Source organism: Rhipicephalus microplus, chromosome X, assembly GCF_043290135.1.
Source record: "Rhipicephalus microplus isolate Deutch F79 chromosome X, USDA_Rmic, whole genome shotgun sequence".
Taxonomy (NCBI): Eukaryota; Metazoa; Arthropoda; class Arachnida; order Ixodida; family Ixodidae; genus Rhipicephalus; species Rhipicephalus microplus.
In genome coordinates this window covers 467,077,978-467,101,514 of record NC_134710.1, presented here as the reverse complement: position 1 = coordinate 467,101,514, position 23,537 = coordinate 467,077,978, and the positions used below count along the sequence as shown (strand labels likewise).

At 46.4% G+C, this 23,537-nt stretch overlaps 1 protein-coding gene across 1 annotated transcript in view; it reads right to left on the bottom strand.

Annotated features, from left to right (window-relative positions):
* The window catches only part of LOC119161768 (cubilin), a 274,271-nt gene that overhangs the window by 213,402 nt on the left and 37,332 nt on the right, over positions 1 to 23,537 (bottom strand). Inside the window, exon 3 of the mRNA XM_075880748.1 lies at positions 23,204 to 23,426. Within this exon, the coding sequence (XP_075736863.1) occupies positions 23,204 to 23,426 (223 nt within the window). The remainder of the gene's footprint in view (positions 1 to 23,203; positions 23,427 to 23,537) is intronic.

Below are 23,537 nucleotides of genomic sequence, written 5' to 3'. Positions count from 1 at the left end.
AGCCACTTATTTAACTTCCGCAGCACTGTCATTCAGTTTCAAGATCAAAATTGAGCGCATGCATGGGCAGTTGCTGCGCTATCCGAAGAGTACAAATGCGCTGTACCCATACATCTTATACGCATCAATCGAACTGTACCGGCGGACTCTTGTGCCCTACTGCAAACTCGCTAGTTCTTCTGAGAACCCGATAGTGTAGCGTATCGGAACAGTTCAGTGCGCTTCAATTGTCATTTTAGACAATGGTAGCGTGACCAAAACGCAGAACACCGCGTATGTCAAGGTGCCCTTTCGAGGGATCGCTGCACCAGCTCCACATACCGGCATCTACGTAAACATATAGAACAACACCTCCGAAGAACCGACCGGATGCGGAACAGACCTCGTTCAGGTCCGTGCGGTGATCGGGAGCGCACAAATTTATCACCGGAACAATGCCTCCCATATGCATGGAACTCGGTCGTAGTCGCGCAGTGCTGCAGATGCCTACAAGAGTGGGCCGAAAAAAGAGGCCACTGGTTACGTCGCATATGCACATGTCCGAGGGAGAAAAAGAGTCGCGTGTCTTCTGAGCGGTCATTGCGGAAGTGCTACGGGCGTCTACAGCCCCGTCCTTACCGGTAGACATGTGGGGGCGCAAAGGGTCGCGGTGCCCTCAAAGAAGACGCCACGCACGGCTCATTCGGGGGCACCCTTTGTTTTACTTTCTTTGGCAGGCAGCGCGCCGGAAGTCCTTTTTGATGCCACCATCGGCCGACGGATTCAGGGGCACAAAGGGGCGACGATTCGCAGCGCGGATGGCCGGAAGCGTCAACAGCCTCGCCCGGAAGTCCTCCTCACCCCGAGTGGAGAAGGCCGCCATTAGACGCGACAATGAGACTTCCAGCCCGCATACGCCGTGCGCGTGCTTAATTCGGCCCGAAAGTTGTGGCCCCCCTGTCTAAAAGACGGACAACAGCCAGGTTCGAAAGTGTTCTTCGTTAACTTTTCTTCTCAGACGGTTCACGCATAACTAAAGCGATGGCAAGCAGGCACGAGCGTGAAAGTACGCGGCTGAAGTCTTATAGTTGCCGTGTGCGGAGCGGCAGGTCTTGCCTTGACGCCTTTTAAAGGTACACTGCTCAATGTATCCTCAGCAAGGACTCTGAAAAGAAGGACGCAACCGCTTATTTCCAGCGAAAGGTTTAGCTCGCAGTTGCGACACAGGTGCGAACAGCGTCAGCAGCTGCTCGGGAGACGCGAGCTTGGATTTCGCTTGGGCACTTTGTCTCTCGACGCAATGATAAAATTCATGCCTGTCTTAAACCAGAGGGGCTCTGAAGAAAAGTGATGTATAGGGAGAAAGAAAAGACGCAACCTACACACATGAGTGTTGAGGTTTAACGTCCCTAAAGCACCATCGGATTATAAGAGACGCCCACACATGGGTGTTGCGAAAAGTTAGTGACCAAGCGATGTCACCGCTGTACCATAACATAACCGACCTTTGACACCATCATCTCAAACGCCTCCGGATATGAAATCTAATATTGCCTCGTTTGTTAGTGATAAACAAGTGTTGGTAACTCCTACATTCAAGGCACAAACAGACCTCTGACTAGCGTCACGCACAAATACCGTTCGTTCCATCGTACTAAATCTGGATGAATCTCCTCTTACCATTCAACTCCTTTCATACTCACATGTAGCAGCACAACATATCTCCATTTATTTCGACTTAGTCATCACGCTATAGTTCTCAAGGCGTGTTTTCGTCTTCGCGTGTGACTAGTCTTGTAGTCAGATTTTTTTTGGAGGGGGTAAGGGGGAGGAGGGCACTTGCTGAAGACTCGACTGTTTTACAAAAAACATATATTTTCATTACTTGTTTGGTAAAACACCACTCTCATCGAAATTTAGGGGAAGGCGGTGGGCTAGGGCACCCGCTTCCCCACTTGGCTACGAATCTGACTTTCGGTATAGTATGTGCACCACGGAAAGCTCACTGAAAGCTTGCACGCATCGTACTCCTACGAAGAAGAGAAAATACGAGATAAATATGAAGTCCAGAAAATACTACGATCTTGTTTCTAAGCAAGGCTTCAACAGAGATTCGCATAGAAGCCTTCATTCGCGCACGTCTCGAATGCGCGCTGTGTGCTAAACCGATAATGTAGCCCTGCAGAAGTTTAAAGAATTAGAACGGAGGACGAACACACCTCATTGATCTTGTTGTCATTATTGTTTTTGACGTACACGCCACTCAAGCGCCTAAAATAGCGAACGAGCCCACTAGTGCTTAGTATGACGGCACACACATGACAAACGCTCAACATGTCAGTCTCGTAACTCGTGTGCCATCTACACAGCGCCGCTATAAATTAACATGTTTTGATCGGGAGGCGCCAGGCACAAAAAAAGTAACGAAAAAAATAGAAATTAGAATAGGAATGTGGCATTAGGAGATTTACCTCGCCGAAATGTTATTGGATGACTGGCGGGAACAAATAAATGAAACACCTGAAAGCGACGTCTACACACAAACTAATCTGAGGCACGACATGCTAAGGCACGGCATCGCACTTACGATGCCGAACTCACGATGGTTGTTGTTGCAGGCTATGCTGACGTGGATGGTCTCGCCCGTGCGTCAACGTTTGGATGAACGAACTACTGTCAGCATGTGCCGCAGCCACTTTCCAATCTGCACTGAAGATTGCGCACTTCAACTCAACTAGCGCTAATTTCAGGCAAACATGACTTGATCGCCTGACAACCTGGGACCACATCAAGTGCGTACAAAGCAGCCAGTGCGAAATATAAAGGACAGCCAGTTGACACCCCCTTCAGGCACGTCATCGCACCTACGATGCCGAAGTCACTGTGGTTGTTGTTGTAGATGAGTTGCCCGAAATATACAAATTGTATTAGGAGTAATAATTATTTTTTGTTTTCGGTGTCGTGCTCACGCCAGTATGCTGACAAGTTGAAAATCTTCGATGTCCTTCTTTACCTGCCAATGTCGCGCCTTGTGAAACCTTATTGCATTGCTTTCGGGTGATATAGAATCTGATCCCGGACCAATGACTAAAAATGAAGGGGAAGCTTTTGCCCAAGCCTTAGATGCCATCAGAAAAGTTAAAGAATGTCAGGTATATTTGATGGCCGAGTTGAAGACGGCCAAGGAAGGGCAGGTGGAAGCTGAGAGGAAAATTAAGCTGTTAAGCGACAAAGCTGCATTTCTGGTAACGGCCGTTGCGAAAAGCCACCCTTCTGTGAGCGGGACAGATTCTGATGCTGTACGTGTTGTTGTCTGAGCAAGTAGCAACCATTAAGGCCCGTTTTAACGATTCTGAGAATAGACTGCGGCGTTCGAACCTGCTTTCCTCTGGTTTGAATGATGATGCCAAAGAGGACTGGGCAAAGTCAGAAAAAAAAACTACTAGAATTTTGTGCAGATAAGATTGGGCTTAAAATGAACGAACAACGATTTGAACGCATTCATCGGTTGAGTAAATATACTGACGAAATGAAGAGATCGATAATAGCCAAGCGGACCTTTTCTAAGGACAAGGAACGTATTCTCTCATACGGGCACAAACTGAAGGGTACGTCAACTTTCATACCTGAAGATTTTCCCCCGAAAACACGATATGCTAACAGAAAACTAATTGTATTTGCCAAAGTGCAAAATAAAGCATGTAGGCTCTCTGTGGATAAACTGCGCATCGAATCGACATATTATATTTAAAATAGTGCTGAAAATGCAATTGTACCACTGAATCAATAGCTGTGGTTGGAAGCATGCGCAGATAATTTCTCATCACCACAGCCGGACCCTATCTCACAACCATTGTCCTTATTTTTTGCTAACATACGAAGCATACCATCCAAACGTAACCTCATTCCTCCTTATTTGGAAGATAGTAGTTCGGACATTATCGCATTCACAGAAACATGGCTCCAACCTGCAGTAAAAGATAAAGTTTTCTTGTTTTCAAACACGTACAACTTTATAGATGTGACAGCTCTTCAAAAAGAGGGGGTGGCGTCTTAATTGGCATTAAAAAAGCTATTCCGTCATTTTTCATCGCCACAAATTCTGACCTTGAGATCATTTGGGTGGCCTGCATGACTTTGTACTCTACGTTATTGATAGGCACTTGCTGTCGTGCTTCGTATTCGAACAGCTCGTTCGTAAATGCTCTGCACAACAGCATCAACAAAGCATCAGAACTCTTTCAAGCCTAATTAACTTATCTTTTGGGTAATTTTATTTATCTGGATATTGGGATTTGGTGGAAATAGTATCATCCTGTCATACAACAACAGAATTCATCTTGTGTTTAGATATCAATCTATTCCAAACGGTTTCAAAACCTACACGTGGCCCATATTATCGACCTTCTTCTCACGAACGCTCCTGATACTAGTGGTCATATGGAACACCTTGATAAGTTTAGCGATCATGATCTGCTTCAAGTTACAGTAAACATAACACCATAACAGGCTCGATAACAAAACAAATTCGTGACTAAAACAAAAGTATTGTTATTGCAATGAAGACTGAACAAAGAACATTTTTCGAAAATGCAATGTGGCCATCGTTTTACGAAAGATCCATGGATTAGAACTGGTTAGTGTTTAAAAATACTCTCTTCGCATTGGTAGATAAATTTTTTTGAGTATAGTTGCAATAACAAATGTTAAACTAAATGCTTAGTTTACAAAAAAAAAGCAGAAGCGAACGAGGAACAGGAAGAAACGGCTGTATTATAATGCTAAGAGCCTTCGAATATTATCGCCATGGCCGATTCACAAAAGTTATTTTAAAAGCTATTGCTCAGCTCCAGGACAGGCCAAGGACAAATATTTCTCTAACGACCTTCCTGAACTACTTAGAAACAATCTAGCTAACTTCCGGAAAGTATTAAGTCTTAACCACGAATATAATATTATTCCCTTGCATGGCAGTAGCAATATTCCCCTTCCAGGTAGTAAATGTTCATCAGCTCTTAATTTATTCTTCAGTTCAGTATTCATAAAAGAAGACACTTCAAGCGTACCTTACGTTCCTGATTTGAGCTACCAATACATGGAACCTATATAAATCTCATTGGAAGGAATATCAACGCTCATAAATAATCTTAAAATGCCATCTTCATGTGGCATGGATGGTGTAAACTAAAAAATGTTACGTAATATAGTCACAGTGTGAAGTGAAATTCTTCTTAAAATATTTAAGCGGTCACTCGCAACTGGCCTCCTCCCTATAAACTGGAAAATTGCAAAGATTACACCCATATTTAAAAGTGGCAAACGAGCATCTTGCGAAAATTACCGTCCTATTACCTCGACATGCATTACTTGTAAAATACCCGAACACAGTATCGCTTCGCAGATTTATAGACACCTTTAGAATAACAACTTCGTTTTCTACAATCAGCATAGTTTAAGAAAGGGTCTGTACTGTGAAACAGAGTTCCTTGAATTTACAACAGAATTACACACAAACTTCAACAAGAACATACAAACTGACTGTTTTTTTTCTTGACTTTTCCAAGGCATTTGACCGCGTCGCACCTTGCCGCCTTATTTCAAAACATTCAGCTTTTAAACTTGACAGTATGCCTTTATCATGGCTCCGGAACTTTCTTTCTAGTCATCACCCATTCACCATTTCAAACAATTTTTCATCCTCCTCAAATGAAGTATCATCTGGTGTAGCACAGGAAAGCGTCCTCGGTCCTTTACTTTTTTCTCATATTCATCAATGATATCCTACATAACGTGTCCTCTACCATAAAATATTTGCCGACACTGCATAGTATGTCACTCAGTAGCAACTACAGACGATCATATGGCTCTTCAAGATGACCTAGAACATATAAGTCAGTCGTGCTGTACATTGTTAATGGCATTAAACACGTCCAAATGCAAAGTAATGTCAATTACTCAGAAAGCTTCACCTTCACTGTATTCATACTATATCAATAAAGACACTCTTGCAACTGCTACACAATATAAATACCTAGGAATTCCACTCACTTCAAATTTTTCTTGGTCCATATCAGCTAAAGCTTCCCAATCCTTGGGATAGCTACGTCGAAATCTAAGAAATGCTCCCCCAAATATACGTAAGCTAGCATACCTCACTCTTGTTCGCCCTCAACTCGAGTACTCCTCCCCTATTTGGTCCCCTCATTAGAAATACCTGATCGACATATTAGAGCGAGTTCAAAACACGGCAAGCCGCTTCATTTCCAAGAATTAATGACAAGTACCAGTCGAGTATCACAAAAATCAAACTTGACCTTTTATTGCTACCTTTGAGAACTCTCCATGACATATCTTTGCTGACACTGTTTCACAAATTAATTCACTCATCCTGAACACTGGCATGCTTGAAACGACCATACTCTACGTCACACATGCTTCATAATTGTTTTATCGTTTCGCGCATTTACGAGTCAACACGTGCACTCGATAGCTCAGTATTTCCTCGTGCTGTCCGATGTTGTAGTTTCCTGCCGAATAACATAGTAAGTCTAGATAACACTAATACTTTCCGTCACGCGTTGAGGAGTTATCTGGCCAGGGAATCGCAAAGAAATCTGACATTAGAGCTGTATGCTCTTAGTGTCATAGTAATTTTCCTTTCTTGTATTTTTCTTGTAAGTCATCATTTTAAAACACCGTAATGTCCTTTTTTGCTTTTTCCTCTTTTTTCTTTTTTTCTGAATACGTCAATAATTATTTGTATAAAATTTGAAGTTTTCCTGACTAACAATACTTTATAGGTAATTCCCCGGGGATTGTTTCCCTGTTATGTTTTATCTTGCTAGTGTTGTGATTATTTTCGGTAACCTGTAACTAGTGCTGCCGCAAATACCTTCTGTTGTATTGCTCTGTCATTTGGTTCATTAAGTATGCTCCTGTATTTGTATTTTGTGACTGATTCCAAAATTTCGTTTTTTGTACTGCCCCCTTAAACTATGCCTCAAAAGAGGCCTGTAAGGTATTTTAAAATAAATAAATAAATAAATAAATAAATAAATCGTCACATGTGTTTGCTTGCCGAATTCACAACCTCAGTATAAATCATCAGATAAAACACCATCACTGACTGAGTCCATTGACTGTACAGCATGTTTTGAAACCTAATACGGTTTCCTTGTTCCCTGAAATGGAATGGAAGTCGTAGGTTATGTATACCCGGTGCAATGGTGTCTCAGCAACACGTATTTTTAAAGTGGCGTCATTTATTAGGCCCGGCACGCTGATGAGAGCTTTAGTATTCGACAAATCCTAGAAAAAAATAAATGTTGTAGTAACGTTGACTGCAGCACCCAAAGTGTTTACCCGATACGTCTATGACTGCTTATGCGTTTTGAAGAAGCAAGACACTCACAGCTTACTTCACTGCCTGAACGCCCCGAATGTGAACATAGATTTTCCATTGAACACGAGAAAAACAACGTGCTGCGTTTTTTTGGATGCTCTGGTTCGCTGGGAAGGGAGCACCCTCGCCTTCACAGTATACAGGAAGCCCGCGCACACAGGTCGTCATCTCAGTCTTAATTCGCATCATCTCATCGGCCAGAAGGGGTATGTAGTGTGAATCTCAGTAACACGCACCGGTGACGCATTGAAGAAATAACTACAGATGATCCATTGAGAGATAAGCCTCAATGGCTATCTTGATCGTTTCTTTTTTTTTATTGATGACTGAGAAGCTCATAATACAGCCAATCTGACGCAGCAACACGACAACCTGCGTACGTGCCTGCCTTCCTTACGTCAAAGGAATCAGCGAGACACTTTCGCGCGTACTTTCAGCAGACGATTTGCGCATTGCTCACGTGCCGACCAGCAAGAGTCGGAACCAAGACGTGAACGTAAAAGACGGGCTGTCGGGTGAATAGTTCTGTAGGGGTCATTTATAAGAAAACGAACGCTGCTTGCCATCAAGTGTCTATTGGCGAAACCATAGAAAAGTTCTCCCGATGCCTGAAGGAACCTCAACGTTGCGTGACTAATGAGTGACAGTCACTCGACAAAAGCCATTGCTGAGCATGTGCGTGAACATCTTTACATAACTGACTGAGATAGTGCCTCTATCATTGGCAAGAAAAAGCACGTGTAATTCAGCCGGCTACTAAAATCTTTGTCGGATTTTTCGTACACACTGTTATCATTCAATGCGTGCCTACTTTTTATAACAATGTCAACCTTGTTAACACTATATTTTATTTTTCATAAAATATACCCCACTTCTGCAATATCCCAGCATAGAGCTGCAGTATTTGAATACTGATGATTGATTTGTGGGGTTTAACGTCACAAAATCACCATATGATTATGAAAGACGCCGTAGTAGAGGGCTCCAAAAATTTCGACCACCTGTGGTTCTTTAACCAACGCCTCTTTTATTTTAATGTCAGTGAAAAATGCGGGTTTATCAACGGGAGCCGTCGGTCCGCCCTGATTCAGGGAATGGTCGTAATGCGATGCTGTATGAGGGGTTACGCTGCTAGCGCCACACGTGCTTCCGAGCGCTTTCCCCCGGAGATGCGATAGACGTGTTTCCCAGTACAATATTATACATCTGTCAAATTCGTTCCTTCGTGCTCCTTTCTTGTGGCGCGAAGCAACGCCACCACCACATTACGGTGCATCGCATCTAGAAGCGTTGCAGTGACGCTTCCCCATTGGTTGCCTGCAGAATGCCACCAATGGTGACGTGCTACCTCAAAACATGTTATCTTTTACAGAGCCAGCATGACCGTCAACATTGTGAACACGAGGAATGCAAGACGTTGCCTCACGCATCTGTACACGACTGAACGAAAATTACTTCATATGATTTCCGCCGTGAACTACTACATGAGGGAGCTCCCTCTCCCAAGACAGCGAAGCGGACGAGAAGGCTAAGTTATGGACGAGAGCAGAAAAGTGCTAGAGAAAAGGCCGATGAGCAGCTAGATCAGGCGCATCTGGCTGGCATTGATAAAATAGAGGTTTCATTAACGTGCACCCGAATCTGAGCACACGGGCCTACAGCACTACAGAATTTAAATATGAATACATAAATATAATTAAGAATCACTTAGTCGACGCCAGGATAATTATTAAGACAACAGGCACTATGCCTGACATTTACATTTTTTTACATTTTATTGAGGTTGTTATGACCCCATATCAAGAAATGCACAACACTGATTAGACCCATAGCCATAGGCTAGTAAGGGGTCTAACGGGAGAAAGTATACAAGCAGAATACAATCTGTATATAAGAAAAAAAATGAAAACATCAAAAAACGTTGACTTTTCAACAAACGAACAAAAATACAAGAAGATACACATTGTTGCACTTTGTTCATAAATAATGAAATAATCAAGTATTGACAAAACATCAAACTATGTGTAAGGCTTAGCACATGGTCATTACTATGGATCTACATGTAGCAAATATTTTTTAGTGCGCTCGAGAAAACCCTAGAATCTTTAATCTGAAGTGGTATGTTATTCCACACTTTAGCCCCTACGAACTGTAGTAAGCGTTCACCATACACGTTTTTAGTGGGTGGAAGATTAAAATTCCGCAATGTCATGCATCTAGTGACGCGGGCCGAGGAAGAAAAGATAGATACATCGAAAGGTACACTGTGTGCAATAACATTGTTGATGGTGACCGCGGTTTTATGCTGCCGTAAGTAATCGAAGGGTAGAATATCCAACTTGTGAAACAAAGACGCACTGGGTTCATTATATGCCGCATAATCTATTATTCTAAGTGCACGCTTTTGTAATATTCGGATAGGATCAAGGTAAGTTTTAAAGGTCCATCCCCATGAGTCTAAGCAGTATGATAGATGACTATGAACAAACGAAAAATAAAGGACTCTGAGAATATTTCTGCTAAAATAATTTCTAGCAGCCAGTAGCATACTGCAGCCAGATGCTAGCTTAGTACGAACAGAGTTAATTTGATTTTTCTAGTGTAATTGGCTGTCGAACACTACACCGAGATATTTAAATTCATTTACATGCTCAAGTTGGCAGTTGTTCATTGTAAGTCGAAATGACTCACAGTTTACATTTCGGTAACGAGAGTGAAAAATGGTGTATTTGGTTACGCTTTTTGATTGGGCCACCATTTACGCTTTTTGATTGGGCCACCTGCCTGCGGACTTGATAATTTTGCCTTAAAGAAAGTGATCGAGAAAACTCGGTTGTCAGTGCCCTTAAGGCTTTCCGCATTATCGCATACGCAAAATTCATGATGCTTCAGTATATCTATGTATTAAAATATTTTAACGCACACCTTTGTCACGGTAGGAAGTAGCAAATTAAGCATGCGGCATCGTGCACATTCTTGTTGTTTGATTTCGCTGTTACACTCCCGGTGCTTGCTGGACATCCCAGCGCACATACGCACCTCCACATCATAAAATTTTGCTTTGATAGATGATCACACCGGGCATTCAGAATTACGCAGGCTCTTAATTTTAAACTACGGAAAGGTGCCCGCTACTTTTAAAAGTGAACCCCTGCACAAATACAGATGTAACCGCTATTATATTATAGATGAGTGAAGTTACTGTATGGAAACCGCATGCATGTTACGAGAACAACTGCTTGCAGAATTGAATATCATTCTTTCGTGCCATCAGGCGAGTTCATTTACGCTGGTAGCAACGGTTAAAGCGCCGTTCTTCATGAAGTTTCCTACGCTCTTCGATGCGCACTGTAGCTACTGCTCGATATCTACTTGCTTCCGGAGGTGTCAATTCTAAGGTTTGTCAACAAAATACAGTCTTGTCATAAAGAAGAGAAAGTAGACCTTCTTCAAGTGTTACGAGAAGACACTCAGTAAGTAGTGCATAAATGGTACACCCACGTATGCATATTAGCAGTTGTTCATGAGACGGCTGGTTGTATTTCTTAGGGGCCGCGAAATGGCCCCATCGCGGTGGCCTGGTGGCTAAGGTACTTGGCTGCTGACCCACAGGTAGTGGGATCAAATCCCGGCTGCTGCGGCGGCATTTTCGATGGAGGGAAAATGCTGTAGGCCCGTGTGGTCCGATTAGAGTGCATGATAAAGAATTCCAGGTGGTCGAAATTTCCGGAGATCGCCACTACGGCGTCTCTAATAATCATATGGCAGTTTTAAACGTTAAATTCTATTATTTAGGGGCCGTGAAATGGCAGCCTCAAAACATAAAGGAAAATAATTTCAGTAGCATAGATGTTGTCAGCCATGCATAGCATCGAAAGAAAGGCAAGCTTTGGTCACATCGCTGCCATTGCAACTGATTTCGTGCTTTAGACAGGACCTTGTTCATGCAGCGGTCACTTCGAGGCACGTTATCACCACGCATATTCAACGTCAGGATGCACCTTCGCCCTTGTTAACACACACATACGCGTGCATATGTCGCCAGTCACCGACAGTGGTGAAATCATTCGTCGAATCTACCAGGAAAGCACACACCAAATACTAAACAAAAAGACACTTTCAATCTCCACCGCGGAGTCAGAACGCTGGGCAGAAAAGAAGTGTGTAACAGGAGAGGAGTCGCAAGGCAAGACGAGGTCACCAGATACGCCTTTTGTGTATGCGTGTGCGCGTGCGTGTAAGGGCCACAAAAGGGACGGCCGCAAGGCCGCGCGTGCGTGGAAGCGTAGGAGAGATGGCGGAAACGCTCAGCGAGAGTCCGCGCGACGACAGAGCCGGCGGAGCGGAAGGACGCGACGACGCAGTCACGGTACGCCGATTACTGCGGCGGCATTGAAAGCTACTCGGGCAAACCCCTTGGCGCGGCCGGCGCTTTCACTCGCATCCCAAGTCATGCCACGCACGCTTCCCGTTCCTTGCTTATTTCTTCTTAATTCGGCTGGTCAGAGTTGTGGTTAGGAGAAGCCTCAGTAAGCTCGTGACAGAATTTTTGGGCCCGGACAAAAATCTGGGCAGGCAACAAAAGGCACTCGGGGTGGCAGAATACGTTTCGATACAAGCGTCCCTGCCGTAATCACCAAGGAAGCGCGACATTGCGTAGCGCCAGAGCCGGCGAGCTTTCGCGTCTCTCCCCCTAACGAGTTGTCGTAGATGTCCTGGCGCAGCTTTCATCCGTTCGCGATGCGGCTCATTCTAGCACGTATACTTAAGGGCTTGTTATAACGGGAAATCATGAAGGAACGTCCGCCGCTGGCTGAATGTCCCGGCTTCCCGGCACGCGCGGACTCTTCATAAGCTTCGCAGTACAAATTTATTTACTCAAAGCGCGTTTGCGGGAATGTTCTGTCATGTCCGCGCTCGCGTGGGTAGTTACACAGATATGAACGCGAAAACAGTAAGTTCTAATTTCAGTTGGTGAACGTAACATGAAAGCGGTATTTCAACACCTCTACATGTGCCCCAACGATTGATTCGGTGTTATGCGAACACCAGCTCACTTTTTTTCTCTTTCGCGCGTCTATTTCGCTCTTCGCTTCCTTGCTCATCTTTCTTCCCCATTTTCTTTCCCTTAGTGCAGAGTAGCGAACCGGATGCTCCAATTTCTGGCTTACTGTGATGAGCGAAGTGCGCGTTCAAAGTGCGCGCCTTTGGAAAGTGCGCGTCACAAAAACAGAAGAAAACAGAGTGAACGCGCGGTGCTGCCTAGACAACGATGATGACGATGGCAGTGAATACGTCGCATGCACGAGGACGCGTGGCACCCCGTGAACAAAATAAAAGATAAGGTAACCAATGATCATAGACCACGGAGATTTCAAGGCCCAATGGCTGGGTACCACGAAAGTACAGAATCTCCAATCGGGGCGAGACAAGTGGGCCAGAGCGGAAGTAGAAGCCTGAGCAGAGCAGATCAATGGGAGTTCGAAGAAGACGGGACAAGCGGAAGGTCGTCACTGGATCGTGCGCTGAAGATGGGCCATCGGGCGTCGGACCTGAGCCTGCAGGACTTCAACCAGCCGGGGTCTCCTGCCGTCATGTTCCCGCTCGAGAAGACCGTGTCCATCCGGTCCTGAACTCCTACCCAGCGCCTGCGGACTTTGGTTCCAACAGGTGAGCAACAGCCATTGGGCTACGGGCCCGAGCTGTGCGCCCAGCTGCTTGGCCAGGTTGACCCTGGTTCCCTGACACGTCGCCACCAGCCTGCGTTTTCTCGTCACCGACGGGTCCACACTCCTAAAGCCAGAGCCAACCTCCGGTCTGGTTTCTCGACATGTCGTAAGCACCCAGCGTTCCTTCATCCCCGTCCTGCGCGCGTCCTGAAGCCCGAATCTCCGCCTTCCGGTTTGCTCATCGTCGCCAGAATTCAGTGTGTGGGTGAGACCAAACAGATACCTTGCCCTACTCCATCGCTAAGCCGCATTCGGACGTTAGATTCAATTGAACACTTTGAACTTCTTTGTTGAGTGTTGATAGATGAATTTCGCCGTGTCCAGTTAACTGTTTATTAGTTGTTTCGTTTTATGGGGATTTTCGTCTTTTTACTTTTCAATTAAACTTCTCGTTTGAGTTTTGGTACCAACGGCTTTGTCCCTTCTTTAAGTCTCTCGTAAGTTTAAACCTTAGAGAGCTCTTTTTACTAAACATCTCAAAGAACCTTGCATGACAGTTACCTTCCTGCCTTTCCCTCATTTCAGTCTCTCTCTCTCTCTCTAAGCAAATCAAACATCTTCCGTTGTTATCTATGCACACTTACACTTCATCCTGTCATCATTAGTGTTCTGTTTGCACTATTCATGAACGCCAAGCACAAGCCCCCCTTTTTTTGACGTGTTACTTTGTCATTTAAAGACTACAGACAATGCCTCTACACATTCCTTGGCTTCACTGTCTTTAGGTTTCATTAGGCTGTACATAACAAAGAAAACGAGCTCTCGACCCTTAACTTCGTCACTGTGACTTCGTCACTGTTCAGGTGGTTGCCGTCCTTCGTTTCGTGGCCGCGTGGTAGCTGGCAATGCAAAGGTAAAGAAATTTGACGACCCGGAATACCCTGCTCCAGCTGCGTGGTAAGAAACCCACAGGTGGCTTAAGTCATTCTGCGGAGGTTCTCGCCCTAAAGCGTACCTCGTTGTGCATGGTGCGAATGCTGTTTCGGGACAGTGAACCCCTTACACTGCTTATTTTCACCTACTTCTTTCAATGTGCACTAATAGGTACTGTGAATCTAGTTGCGCATTCTTCTCTGAACCTGAAGATGTATGTATATAAGGCAATTCAGGAGACTGCAGAATTCATTTTATAGTGCAGCTTTTCTCAGTCTACTCAATATCTTCCGGCGTCCCAACAGTGCTACTTCACCGCTTGGGATCAACCGCAAGTTATTCGCCCCTCAATGTGTATAAGCCACCCGGCAAGCTTCTCTTTAACGTGACTACAGTCAAGTGACAGGTCGCATGAGCTGTATCGCGAAGCATCTTCTGTTTAGATGTTGTAGAACGAGCCGGTGTGACCGTGAGCGGGATTGAGCAAACAAAAAATAAATGTTTTTATGTACATCTCATGATTGATATGCGGGGTTTAACGTCCCAAAACCACCATGTGATTATGAGAGACGCCGTAGTGAAGGGATCCGGAAATTTCGACCATCTGGGGTTCTTTAACGTGCACCCAAATCTGAGCACACAGGCCTACAACATTTCCGCCTCCATCGGAAATGCAACTGCCACAGCCAGGATTCGATCACGCGACCTGCGGGTCAGCAGCCGAGTACTTCAGCCACTAGACCACCACGGCGGGGCCTATGTACATCTCAAACAGTCGAGACTGGCATTGCGCAGTTGATGAGTTTTCCGTCTGCCATCACTCCGAACGGGGTCCCGCGTGCAGTTGAACTTTTTCTCCGTAGTTTCAATGTTAACCATTTGTTTTAATGTTTAAACATAACTTTTCCCTAATGTTTGTACAGTGCTATGCAAGCAGTGCAGACTCACACTCAAGCTCTTTTTATTGCTTTGCTTATAAAGTGACGATATATGTCTCAAGTAAGAAATAGTATTTGGGTTGCACAGTGAAGGTAACGAGATGTGCTCAGAGCCCTGGATGGTGATGAAACGTGCTTTCGCTATATGGGCCGCGTGACACGGCCGGAGTAGTGAAAGAAACAGAGGGACACGAGCGCTTATTGACAATTGCTTTTAGTTCTTTTTCACATAGGGATAAGGCAGACAAAAAATGATCACATGGCGTCTGTATGCCGTGACAGGGTGGCGTTTGATTATCTTTTTCAAAAATTGCTCTTTTTATCATTCTTAACAATAGAAGTCTGGCTGACGCAAATATGCTTTGCTTGAAAAATGTGTACTAAGCTTCCACTATCTCGCGATTCCTTTATACACCTCGCAATAACAAATAGATGAGCTGATAACAGAAAGCTGACAGACTGTCTATTTTAGAATGAATACGTACCAACTATAGTTGGTACGTATTCGTTCGAAAGTAAACAATGTGTGCAAATACGGACACATGATTTGATTGATTGATATGTGGGGTTTAACGCCCCAAAACCACCATATGATTATGAGAGACGCCGTAGTGGAGGACTCCGGAAATTTTGACCACCTCGGGTTCTTTAACGTGCACCCAAATCTCAGCACACAGGCCTACAACATTTCCGCCTCCATCGGAAATGCAGGCGCAGCAGCCGGGATACGAACCCGCGACCTGCGGGTCAGCAGCCGAGTACCTTAGCCACTAGACCACCACGGCGGGGCGCAAATACGGACACAAAAAGAAAGTCAGGGCTCTACAATGTTCTACAAAAAAAAAAACTGACGAAATGCACAATGCCGGGAAAGAAAGGGGGCATGACAACTTCTCTGCGCATGGCCATGCTATGCGAACCTATCAATCTGGCGCGTACGGTAGTCTACGTTAAAGAAAACTGTTAAGTCATCTGATTTAATCTTTATGCAAGTTATTCGATGACTGACTCACGCTTGCTCTACCGCTACTCTCAATGTGTCATGCCTAGACGTATTTCTTCATTCTAATTCTGGTACAAAACAGCGTGTTCATTGAATTTTCGCGCGCATATACACTCTAGCAAATGTAAGAAAAGACTGGAAGGTGAGCCTTTGGTTAGCGATCTCTTACGCCTTCGTAATATCTAGTTAATGCACCAGCCCGCACGTACTACGTAGCAGTGAACAGACTTGTACACACTTGTACGGCACAACATACCAACAAATTTGCTTGATAAAACACACCAACAATTTCAGTGACTGCCGTATGTAGAATATAAGGTCCCTTTCAGCTGTGGTCGCTTCTACGCAGGACACACAGGCGGCTGCATTAACCGGAAATTGCTAAAACATTACGCCCCGCCGCGGTGGGGCGTAATGACTAAGGTACTCGTCTGCTGATCCGTAGGTTTGCGTGATGAAATCCCGGCTGCGGTGGCTGCATTTTCGATGAAGGCAAAAATGTTGTAGGTCAGTGCTCAGATTTGGGTGCACGTTAAAGAACCCCTGGTGGTCAAAATTTCCGGAGCCCTCTACTGAGGCGTCTCTCATAATCATATGATGATTTTGGGACGTTGAACTCCACATGTCAATTATTGAAAACATAGGGATTGGTAAGACAAGGCTCACCTTCTAACCTTTCTTTACATTGTCGAGAGTGTGAATGCACCACAAAACTTGATGAATGCGCAGTTTCATAACGGCATAGAAATGAATTAACTGTGATGTCACTCTGTCACTTTGTACGTTTATGGCTTTGAATGATGAAGAGGGGCAATTTCTAATAGTGTTAATTGAATGACACCCTGTCAAGCCACGTAGGCACCATGCGCCAGTTTTTTTTTTCAGCGTTTATGAGCTACATGTGCGAGAGAAATAAATGTAGCTATAAATCAACGCTCGTGTGTTTCCGTTCTTTTCAATCATCCGCCCGAGACACACGTGTTACGAGTAACTTGTTTAATGATCTATTTACAGCGCACAGAACTCGACGAGCAAAATGATGCCAGACCAGCATCCAACGAAAAACTGACTTCGTCCTCCTCTTTCATGCAGCCGTGTTTAGCGGCTGTTTTGTATCATAACCCCCGGCGGTAGAAGCACCGTCTCGGTGCAAAATTTACGCAGATGATGTCGAAGGGGGGTAATAGGGCTTTAGCCGAGCCACGTGAACGGTGTCACTCGGAGCTGACAATGACTTTGTTGGATCGGTTGGAACAATCTCGTACGTGACGTCTGTCACTTGGCGAACGATACGGAATGGTCCAGTGTAGGGCGACAACAGTTTTTCAGACAAACCCACACGCCGAGTAGGTGACCAGAGGAGCACGAGAGAACCCGGAGAAAAGTGCACGTCCCTATGGTGAGAATTGTAGAGCTGTTGTTGGCGTGCCTGTGAAGCCTGTAGAGGGTTACGGGTGACTTGGCACGCGTGGTCGGCGCGGGCAATGGCTTCACCAGCATATTCAGTGGCCGCAGGTAGTAACGTGTGTAAAGGTAGAGTTGGGTCCCGGCCATATAGTAGATAGAAGGGCGAATATCCGGCAGTGTTGTGACGAGATGAATTGTAGGCGAACGTCACATACGGCAAATGAATGTCCCAATCATGGTGGTCTGGCGCAACGTATTTGGCAAGCATATCGGTTAGGGTCCTGTTAAGGCGCTCCGTGAGGCCATTTGACTGGGGATGGTACAAAGTAGTGAATTTGTGCTTGGTATGGCAAGACCTCAGGATTTCATGAACGACAGCTGATAAGAACGTGCGGCCACGGTCGGTGAGAAGTTGACGGGGAGCACCGTGCACTAATATTATGTCGTACAGCAGATAATCCGCAACGTCGGTAGCGCAGCTGGTCGGGAGTGCTCGTGTGATTGCGTACCGCGTCGCGTAGTCCGTGGCAACAGCAATCCATTTATTTCCGGCTGTGGAGAGTGGAAATGGGCCCAACAGGTCGAGACCAACTCGAAAGAAAGGCTCGTTGGGAACGTCGATCGGCTGAAGGTAGCCGGCTGGGAGGGCAGACGGCGTTTTGCGACGCTGACAGGGCTCACAAGCGGCGACATAGCGTCGAACAGAGCGGGCAAGTCCAGGCCAAAAAAAACCGACGTCGTACCCGATCGTACGTGCGAGAAACGCCCAAATGGCCCGTTATAGGAGCGTCATGAAGTTGATTCAGGACAGTGGAACGCCGGTATGCTTGGATGACAGGAAGTAAGTCTGATCCGAAGGAATCAAGGCTTCGGCGATATAGGATCCTGTCTTTCACCAAAAACATTCGTAGGGACGGGTCGCGAGTCGTTGACTCCAGTTTGTCAATGATGGCTCGTAAAGAAGCATTCCGACGTTGCTCTTCGCCAATGTTTAACAGCTGCGACACAGAAAAAACGTCCGTGATAGCGTCGGTATCGGTTGCTTCGTCAACAGGGTAGCGGGATAAACAATCCGCATCCTGATGTAATCGCCCTGTTTTGTACATTACAGAGAACGTGTACTCTTGAAGGCGTAGAGCCCAATGAGCGAGATGTCCCGTGGGGTCCTTCAGGGAGGCTAGCCAGCAGAGCGCGCGATGATCCGTGACAACACGGAATGAGCGCCCGTACAGGTATGGGCGAAACTTGGCGACTGCCCATACAAGGGCGAGGCACTCGCGCTCCGTGATGGAATAGTTGCGCTCGGCTGGAGATAGTAGTCGACTTGCGTAGGCTATAACACGGTCGTGTCCGCGTTGTTGCTGCAATAGCACAGCTCCTATGCCGTGTCCACTGGCGTCCGTGTGAACCTCGGTTGGGGCTAATGGATCAAAGTGAGCCAAGATTGGTGGCGTTGTAAGCAGTGTCGTAAGTTGCGAAAACGATGACGCTTGGTCATGGCCCCGGTAAACAAGGCGTCTTTCTCTAAGAGGTCTGTGAGTGGGCATGCAATTGTCGCAAAGTCCTTAACAAAGCGTCCGATGTATGAGCACAACCCCACAAAACTGTGGACATCCTTTGTGGTCTTCGGAACGGGAAAGTTCGTGACTGCGCGAATTTTCTCTGGGTCTGGACGCACGCCTTGGGCATCGAAAAGGTGACCGAGCACGGAAATTTGACGACGAGTGAAGCGGCACTTGGAGGCGTTAAGCTGGAGTTCGGCTCGACGAAAAACGTCCAAAATAGCTGACAAACGATCAAGATGCGAGTCGAATGTGGGCGAAAAGACAATAACATCGTCAAGGTAACACAAGCAGGTGGACCATTTCAACCTTTGGAGCAATGAGTCCATCATTCTTTCAAATGTGGCTGGTGCATTGCAGAGTCCAAAGGGCATCACCTTAAACTGATAAAGACCATCAGGAGTGATGAATGCGGTCTTCTCGCGGCCCATATCGTCGACGGCTATCTGCAAATACCCTGACCGAAGGTCAATAGTTGAAAAATAAGTGGCACCGTACAGGCAGTCGAGGGCGTCGTCGATGCGAGGTAAAGGATAAACGTCTTTTTTGGCAGTAACTTTGTTAAGGTGACGGTAATCGACACAAAAGCGCCATGTTCCATTTTTCTTTTTAACAAGGACGACTGGAGAAGTCCAGGGGCTGCATGAAGGCTCGATAATGTTTTTCGCAAGCATTTTGCCGACTTCATAATTTAATATTGCACGCTCCGACGCAGACACACGGTAGGGGCGTCGGTGAATGGGGGTTGCATGGCCAGTATTTATGCGATGGGTGACAATGGTCGTTTGGCCTAAAGAGTTGCTGTCAAAGTCGAAAATGCTACGATAGCTCTCAAGAACGTGGCAAAGCGCTGCAGCTTGCGCAGACGTGAAGTCCGATGACACCATTTGCTCGATGTCGGTGTCCCAAGAACGTGATGGAGTGGAATCACTGACTGAGCTGCAGGAATCGTCAACTCTGAAGGGCTCGACACGGTCATCTTCGAGAGCAGTAATTTTGACCAGGGAGATACCCTGTGGCAGAACTTGGGTGGTGAGTGAAAAAATGACCAGTGGAAGGAAGGTGCGGTTTCTCTTAATCGTCAGAATCATATGCGGCACAGCGACCCCATGCGTAAGCATCACTGCAGGAATCGGGGCCACCATGTAATCACCATCAGGTACTGGCGGCATGGAGGATAAGTCGACATGTGTGACAGAGTTAGGAGGGAGGCGCGTGAAATCAATGCAGCAGAGGCTGGTTTGTGGTGCGCTAGGCGGGTCGGAAAAGAGGGGTAAATCGAGATGCAGAGAGCCAGCGGAACAGTCGATGTGGGCAGAGTGCGTGGCTGGAAAATCCATACCGAGAATTTGTTCATAAGGGCAATGTTCGATAACGGCGAAAAGAACGACAGTGCTTCTCTCCCCAATAGACACTCGCGCAGAGTACATGCCAAGAATTGCGGCAGTTCCTCCGTCGGCGACTCGTACAGCTCGGTTGAGGGTGGGCGTGACAACTTTTCTAACTCGGCGGCGAAGGTTAGCACTCATAATGGACACATGCCCGTCAGTATCTATCAATGCACTGACACGAACATTGTCGACAGTAACGTCCAAAAGGTTCCGCTTCGTTGTTAACGTTAATCGAGGATTTCTTACGAAGGTCGTCAACGCAGCTCCACCTCCAGAAGCTGCACGGCCTAGTTTTCCGGTCGGAGATGCTGCGAATAGGTTGGGGAGGCAGCACGGCGTTGTGGGGGCGACCGGGACTGACGACGAGCAGGGGACGGTGACCGGTCGTAGCGAGGTCTGTTCAGAGGTGCTGTAGGAGCGGAAAATGTGGTCGGCGTTGATGGAGAAAGTGATGGGGACGATTGGCGAGCAGAAGTGGTGTGATACTGATGTGCACAATGGGACGGTGGAGCCCAGCGGCTGCGGCAGTGACGTGCGATATGACCAACGCGTCGACAGTTGAAACATATGGGCCTGTCATCAAGGGTACGCCATTCGGACGGATTGCGTTGTATGCGAGGAGCAGTAGGGGGACGAAAAGAAGGCGCAGCAGAGTACACGGCAGGAACAGGATGTAGGCCGACATTCGATAGCTCTTGACGAACGACGGCTTGTATCAAAGAAATCGTGGTCGGGGAAGGCGCAGGCGTCGGTAGTGGCGTGGCTACCGGTTGTGCTTCCTCGACCTCTCGACGAATGATGCGTGTGAGGTGTCACATCGAGGGGCCTGGTGGAAGGCGTCGTCACACGAAGAAGTAGCCGCTGCGTTCGGAAGGCGGACGATGCTTTGGGCTACGCGGCGGGCTTTAGCTTGTTCGAGACGTCGGCATTCTTTAAGGATGGTGTCGATGCTCGAGACGTTGTTAAAAACCAGCAGGTTGAAAGCATCGTCGGCAATGCCTTTCAAGACGTGGTCAACCTTTTCGTCTTCCGACATAGACTGGTCGGCCTTGGAACAAAGGGCCAAAACGTCAAGAATGTAGGAGACGTACGATTCGGTAGAAGACTGGGCCCGTGTGGCAAGAGTCTTCTTCGCAGCGAGCTGACGACCAGATGAATCGCCAAACAGGTCAAGTATCTTTTCTTTGAAGAGATCCCAGCTCGTTATGTCGGCTTCGTGGCTTTCAAATCATGTTCGGGGAGTGCCGTCTAGGTAGAAAAGCACGTTGGCGAGCATGAGCATGGGATCCCAGCGGTGAGTTGCACTGACGCGCTCATACCGCTTCAGCCAAGTGTCGAGATCGATCGTACCATCACCGGAGAAAGTGCCGGGATCCCGGAGGTGCGGGAGTGTGACGTAGGTGGTGGCTTGGACTGATGAGGATGGCGTAGAGGAAGTACCAGCAGTCGAAGCAGTCGAAAGGTCGCCGATGGTGCGACCGCTGCGCGTCTCCATCGAGGTACGGGGGTCGTCCACCTCCACCAATAATGTTACGAGTAACTTGTTTAATGATCTATTTACAGCGCACAGAATTAGACGAGCAAAATGGCGCCAGACCAGCATCCAACGAAAAACTGACTTCATCCTCCTCTTTCACGCAGCCGTGTTTAGCGGCTGATTTGTACCACACGATTCGAATGTTTATTTACAAACTTGTCTGGATTGTCGCTTTGATTTTAAAAGTTCAGATTACACTCGGAGCTTATATTAGAACATTTTGTCACACGTTCCAGCCACAAGTTTAAAAACAACAGGTGAAAGGTAATGTTCATGGATCTGTCTGGGAAATTACAGTATACAGTAACTTAGCTGAAGGCAATACAAAATCTTGCATTTCTGCTGAGTATTACTTTCGGGGCTGCTCCATGTTTTTATAATGTTGCACATTATTTCGCTGATGCCTCCTCAGCCCTTATTGTTTGGGGAGCTAGGCGGCTTTCAGAGAGACCTCGAAGCTATTTGACGTCGGTTTATCAAGCGGGAGAGAATAAATATTTTGATTAATCGGTGATACCACACGTCATTGCACTATGGAATGATTTTCCTGAAGCAACTTTAACAAACCTTGACCAAAATAATTTTAATGGATAACTAAACAGACGTTTTACTGCACTGGCTGAAAATATACTTGTGGACTAGCTAGAACTTCTAATATAGTTTAACACTTTCCAGTTGGATACCAATTCATTTCTTTTGGCCTTTATTGTACTTTTGTGTACATAGCCTACGCATAGTTTTTTTTTGTTACTCATTGCTCTGTACCACAGTTACGCAGTACTTCTTGGAAGACCCGTGGTGCACTCTGGATAAACCATAGGAGTACAAGGGGCCAAATTCATACAGCTTATCGCCCCGCCGTGTGGTCTAGTGGCTAAGGTACTCGGCTGCTGACCCGCAGGTTGCGGGATCGAATTCCAGCTGCGGCGGCTGCATTTCCGACGGAGGCGGAAATGTTGTAGGCCCATGGGCTCAGATTTGGGTGCATGTTAAAGAACCCCAGGTGGTCGAAATTTCCGGAGCCCTCCACTACGGCGTCTCTCATAATCATATGGTGGTTTTGGGACGTTAAACCTCGCATGTTAATCATACAGCTTATATTTGTAAACGCACTTTCCCACATATAAGCCGGCATGGATAATAATGTTTCTCGCATCGTGTAAAGCTGGAACATTCTCACACGAACATTGTTAGCGATCAATGTTTTTGTGAATACAGGCTCAGATACTCCAGACTAGGAATTCTTCTGACTGAAGAAATTTCCTTGATGTCGTTTCGATGAAATCTACCTCTCTCCTTCTATGCTCAGCAGAGTTTTGGTCAAAAACAGCTAACAAGGCACTTTTGCGACTCACGGGCTTTCTCTGACGACGCTGGCTTACCTTGATTCTTGAACCACGGTTCGGTTCGATTTGGTGGCGGCAGTGGAAATGGAAGAAGTAGCCCAGGTGGGTCGGTGTCTCCCAGGCTCACTTGTAGGGTTGCCCTCCGTGTCGACTGGGGAGTTGTCATTTGCGACGACCTATCGTCCGGCAGCGTCGAAGGCGCCGGCGTTCCGGAAGAGGAGCTGCTGACTACCTCTGTGGATGTGCTCCCTTCGGTGACCTGACGCAAAAAAGATCGAAGGCACTACTGACAAACCCTTCAGTCAGACCTACGTCCCAACACGACCACGTTCGCATTACGGCAATTTGCAAATAAACGTGCAACGAGTTA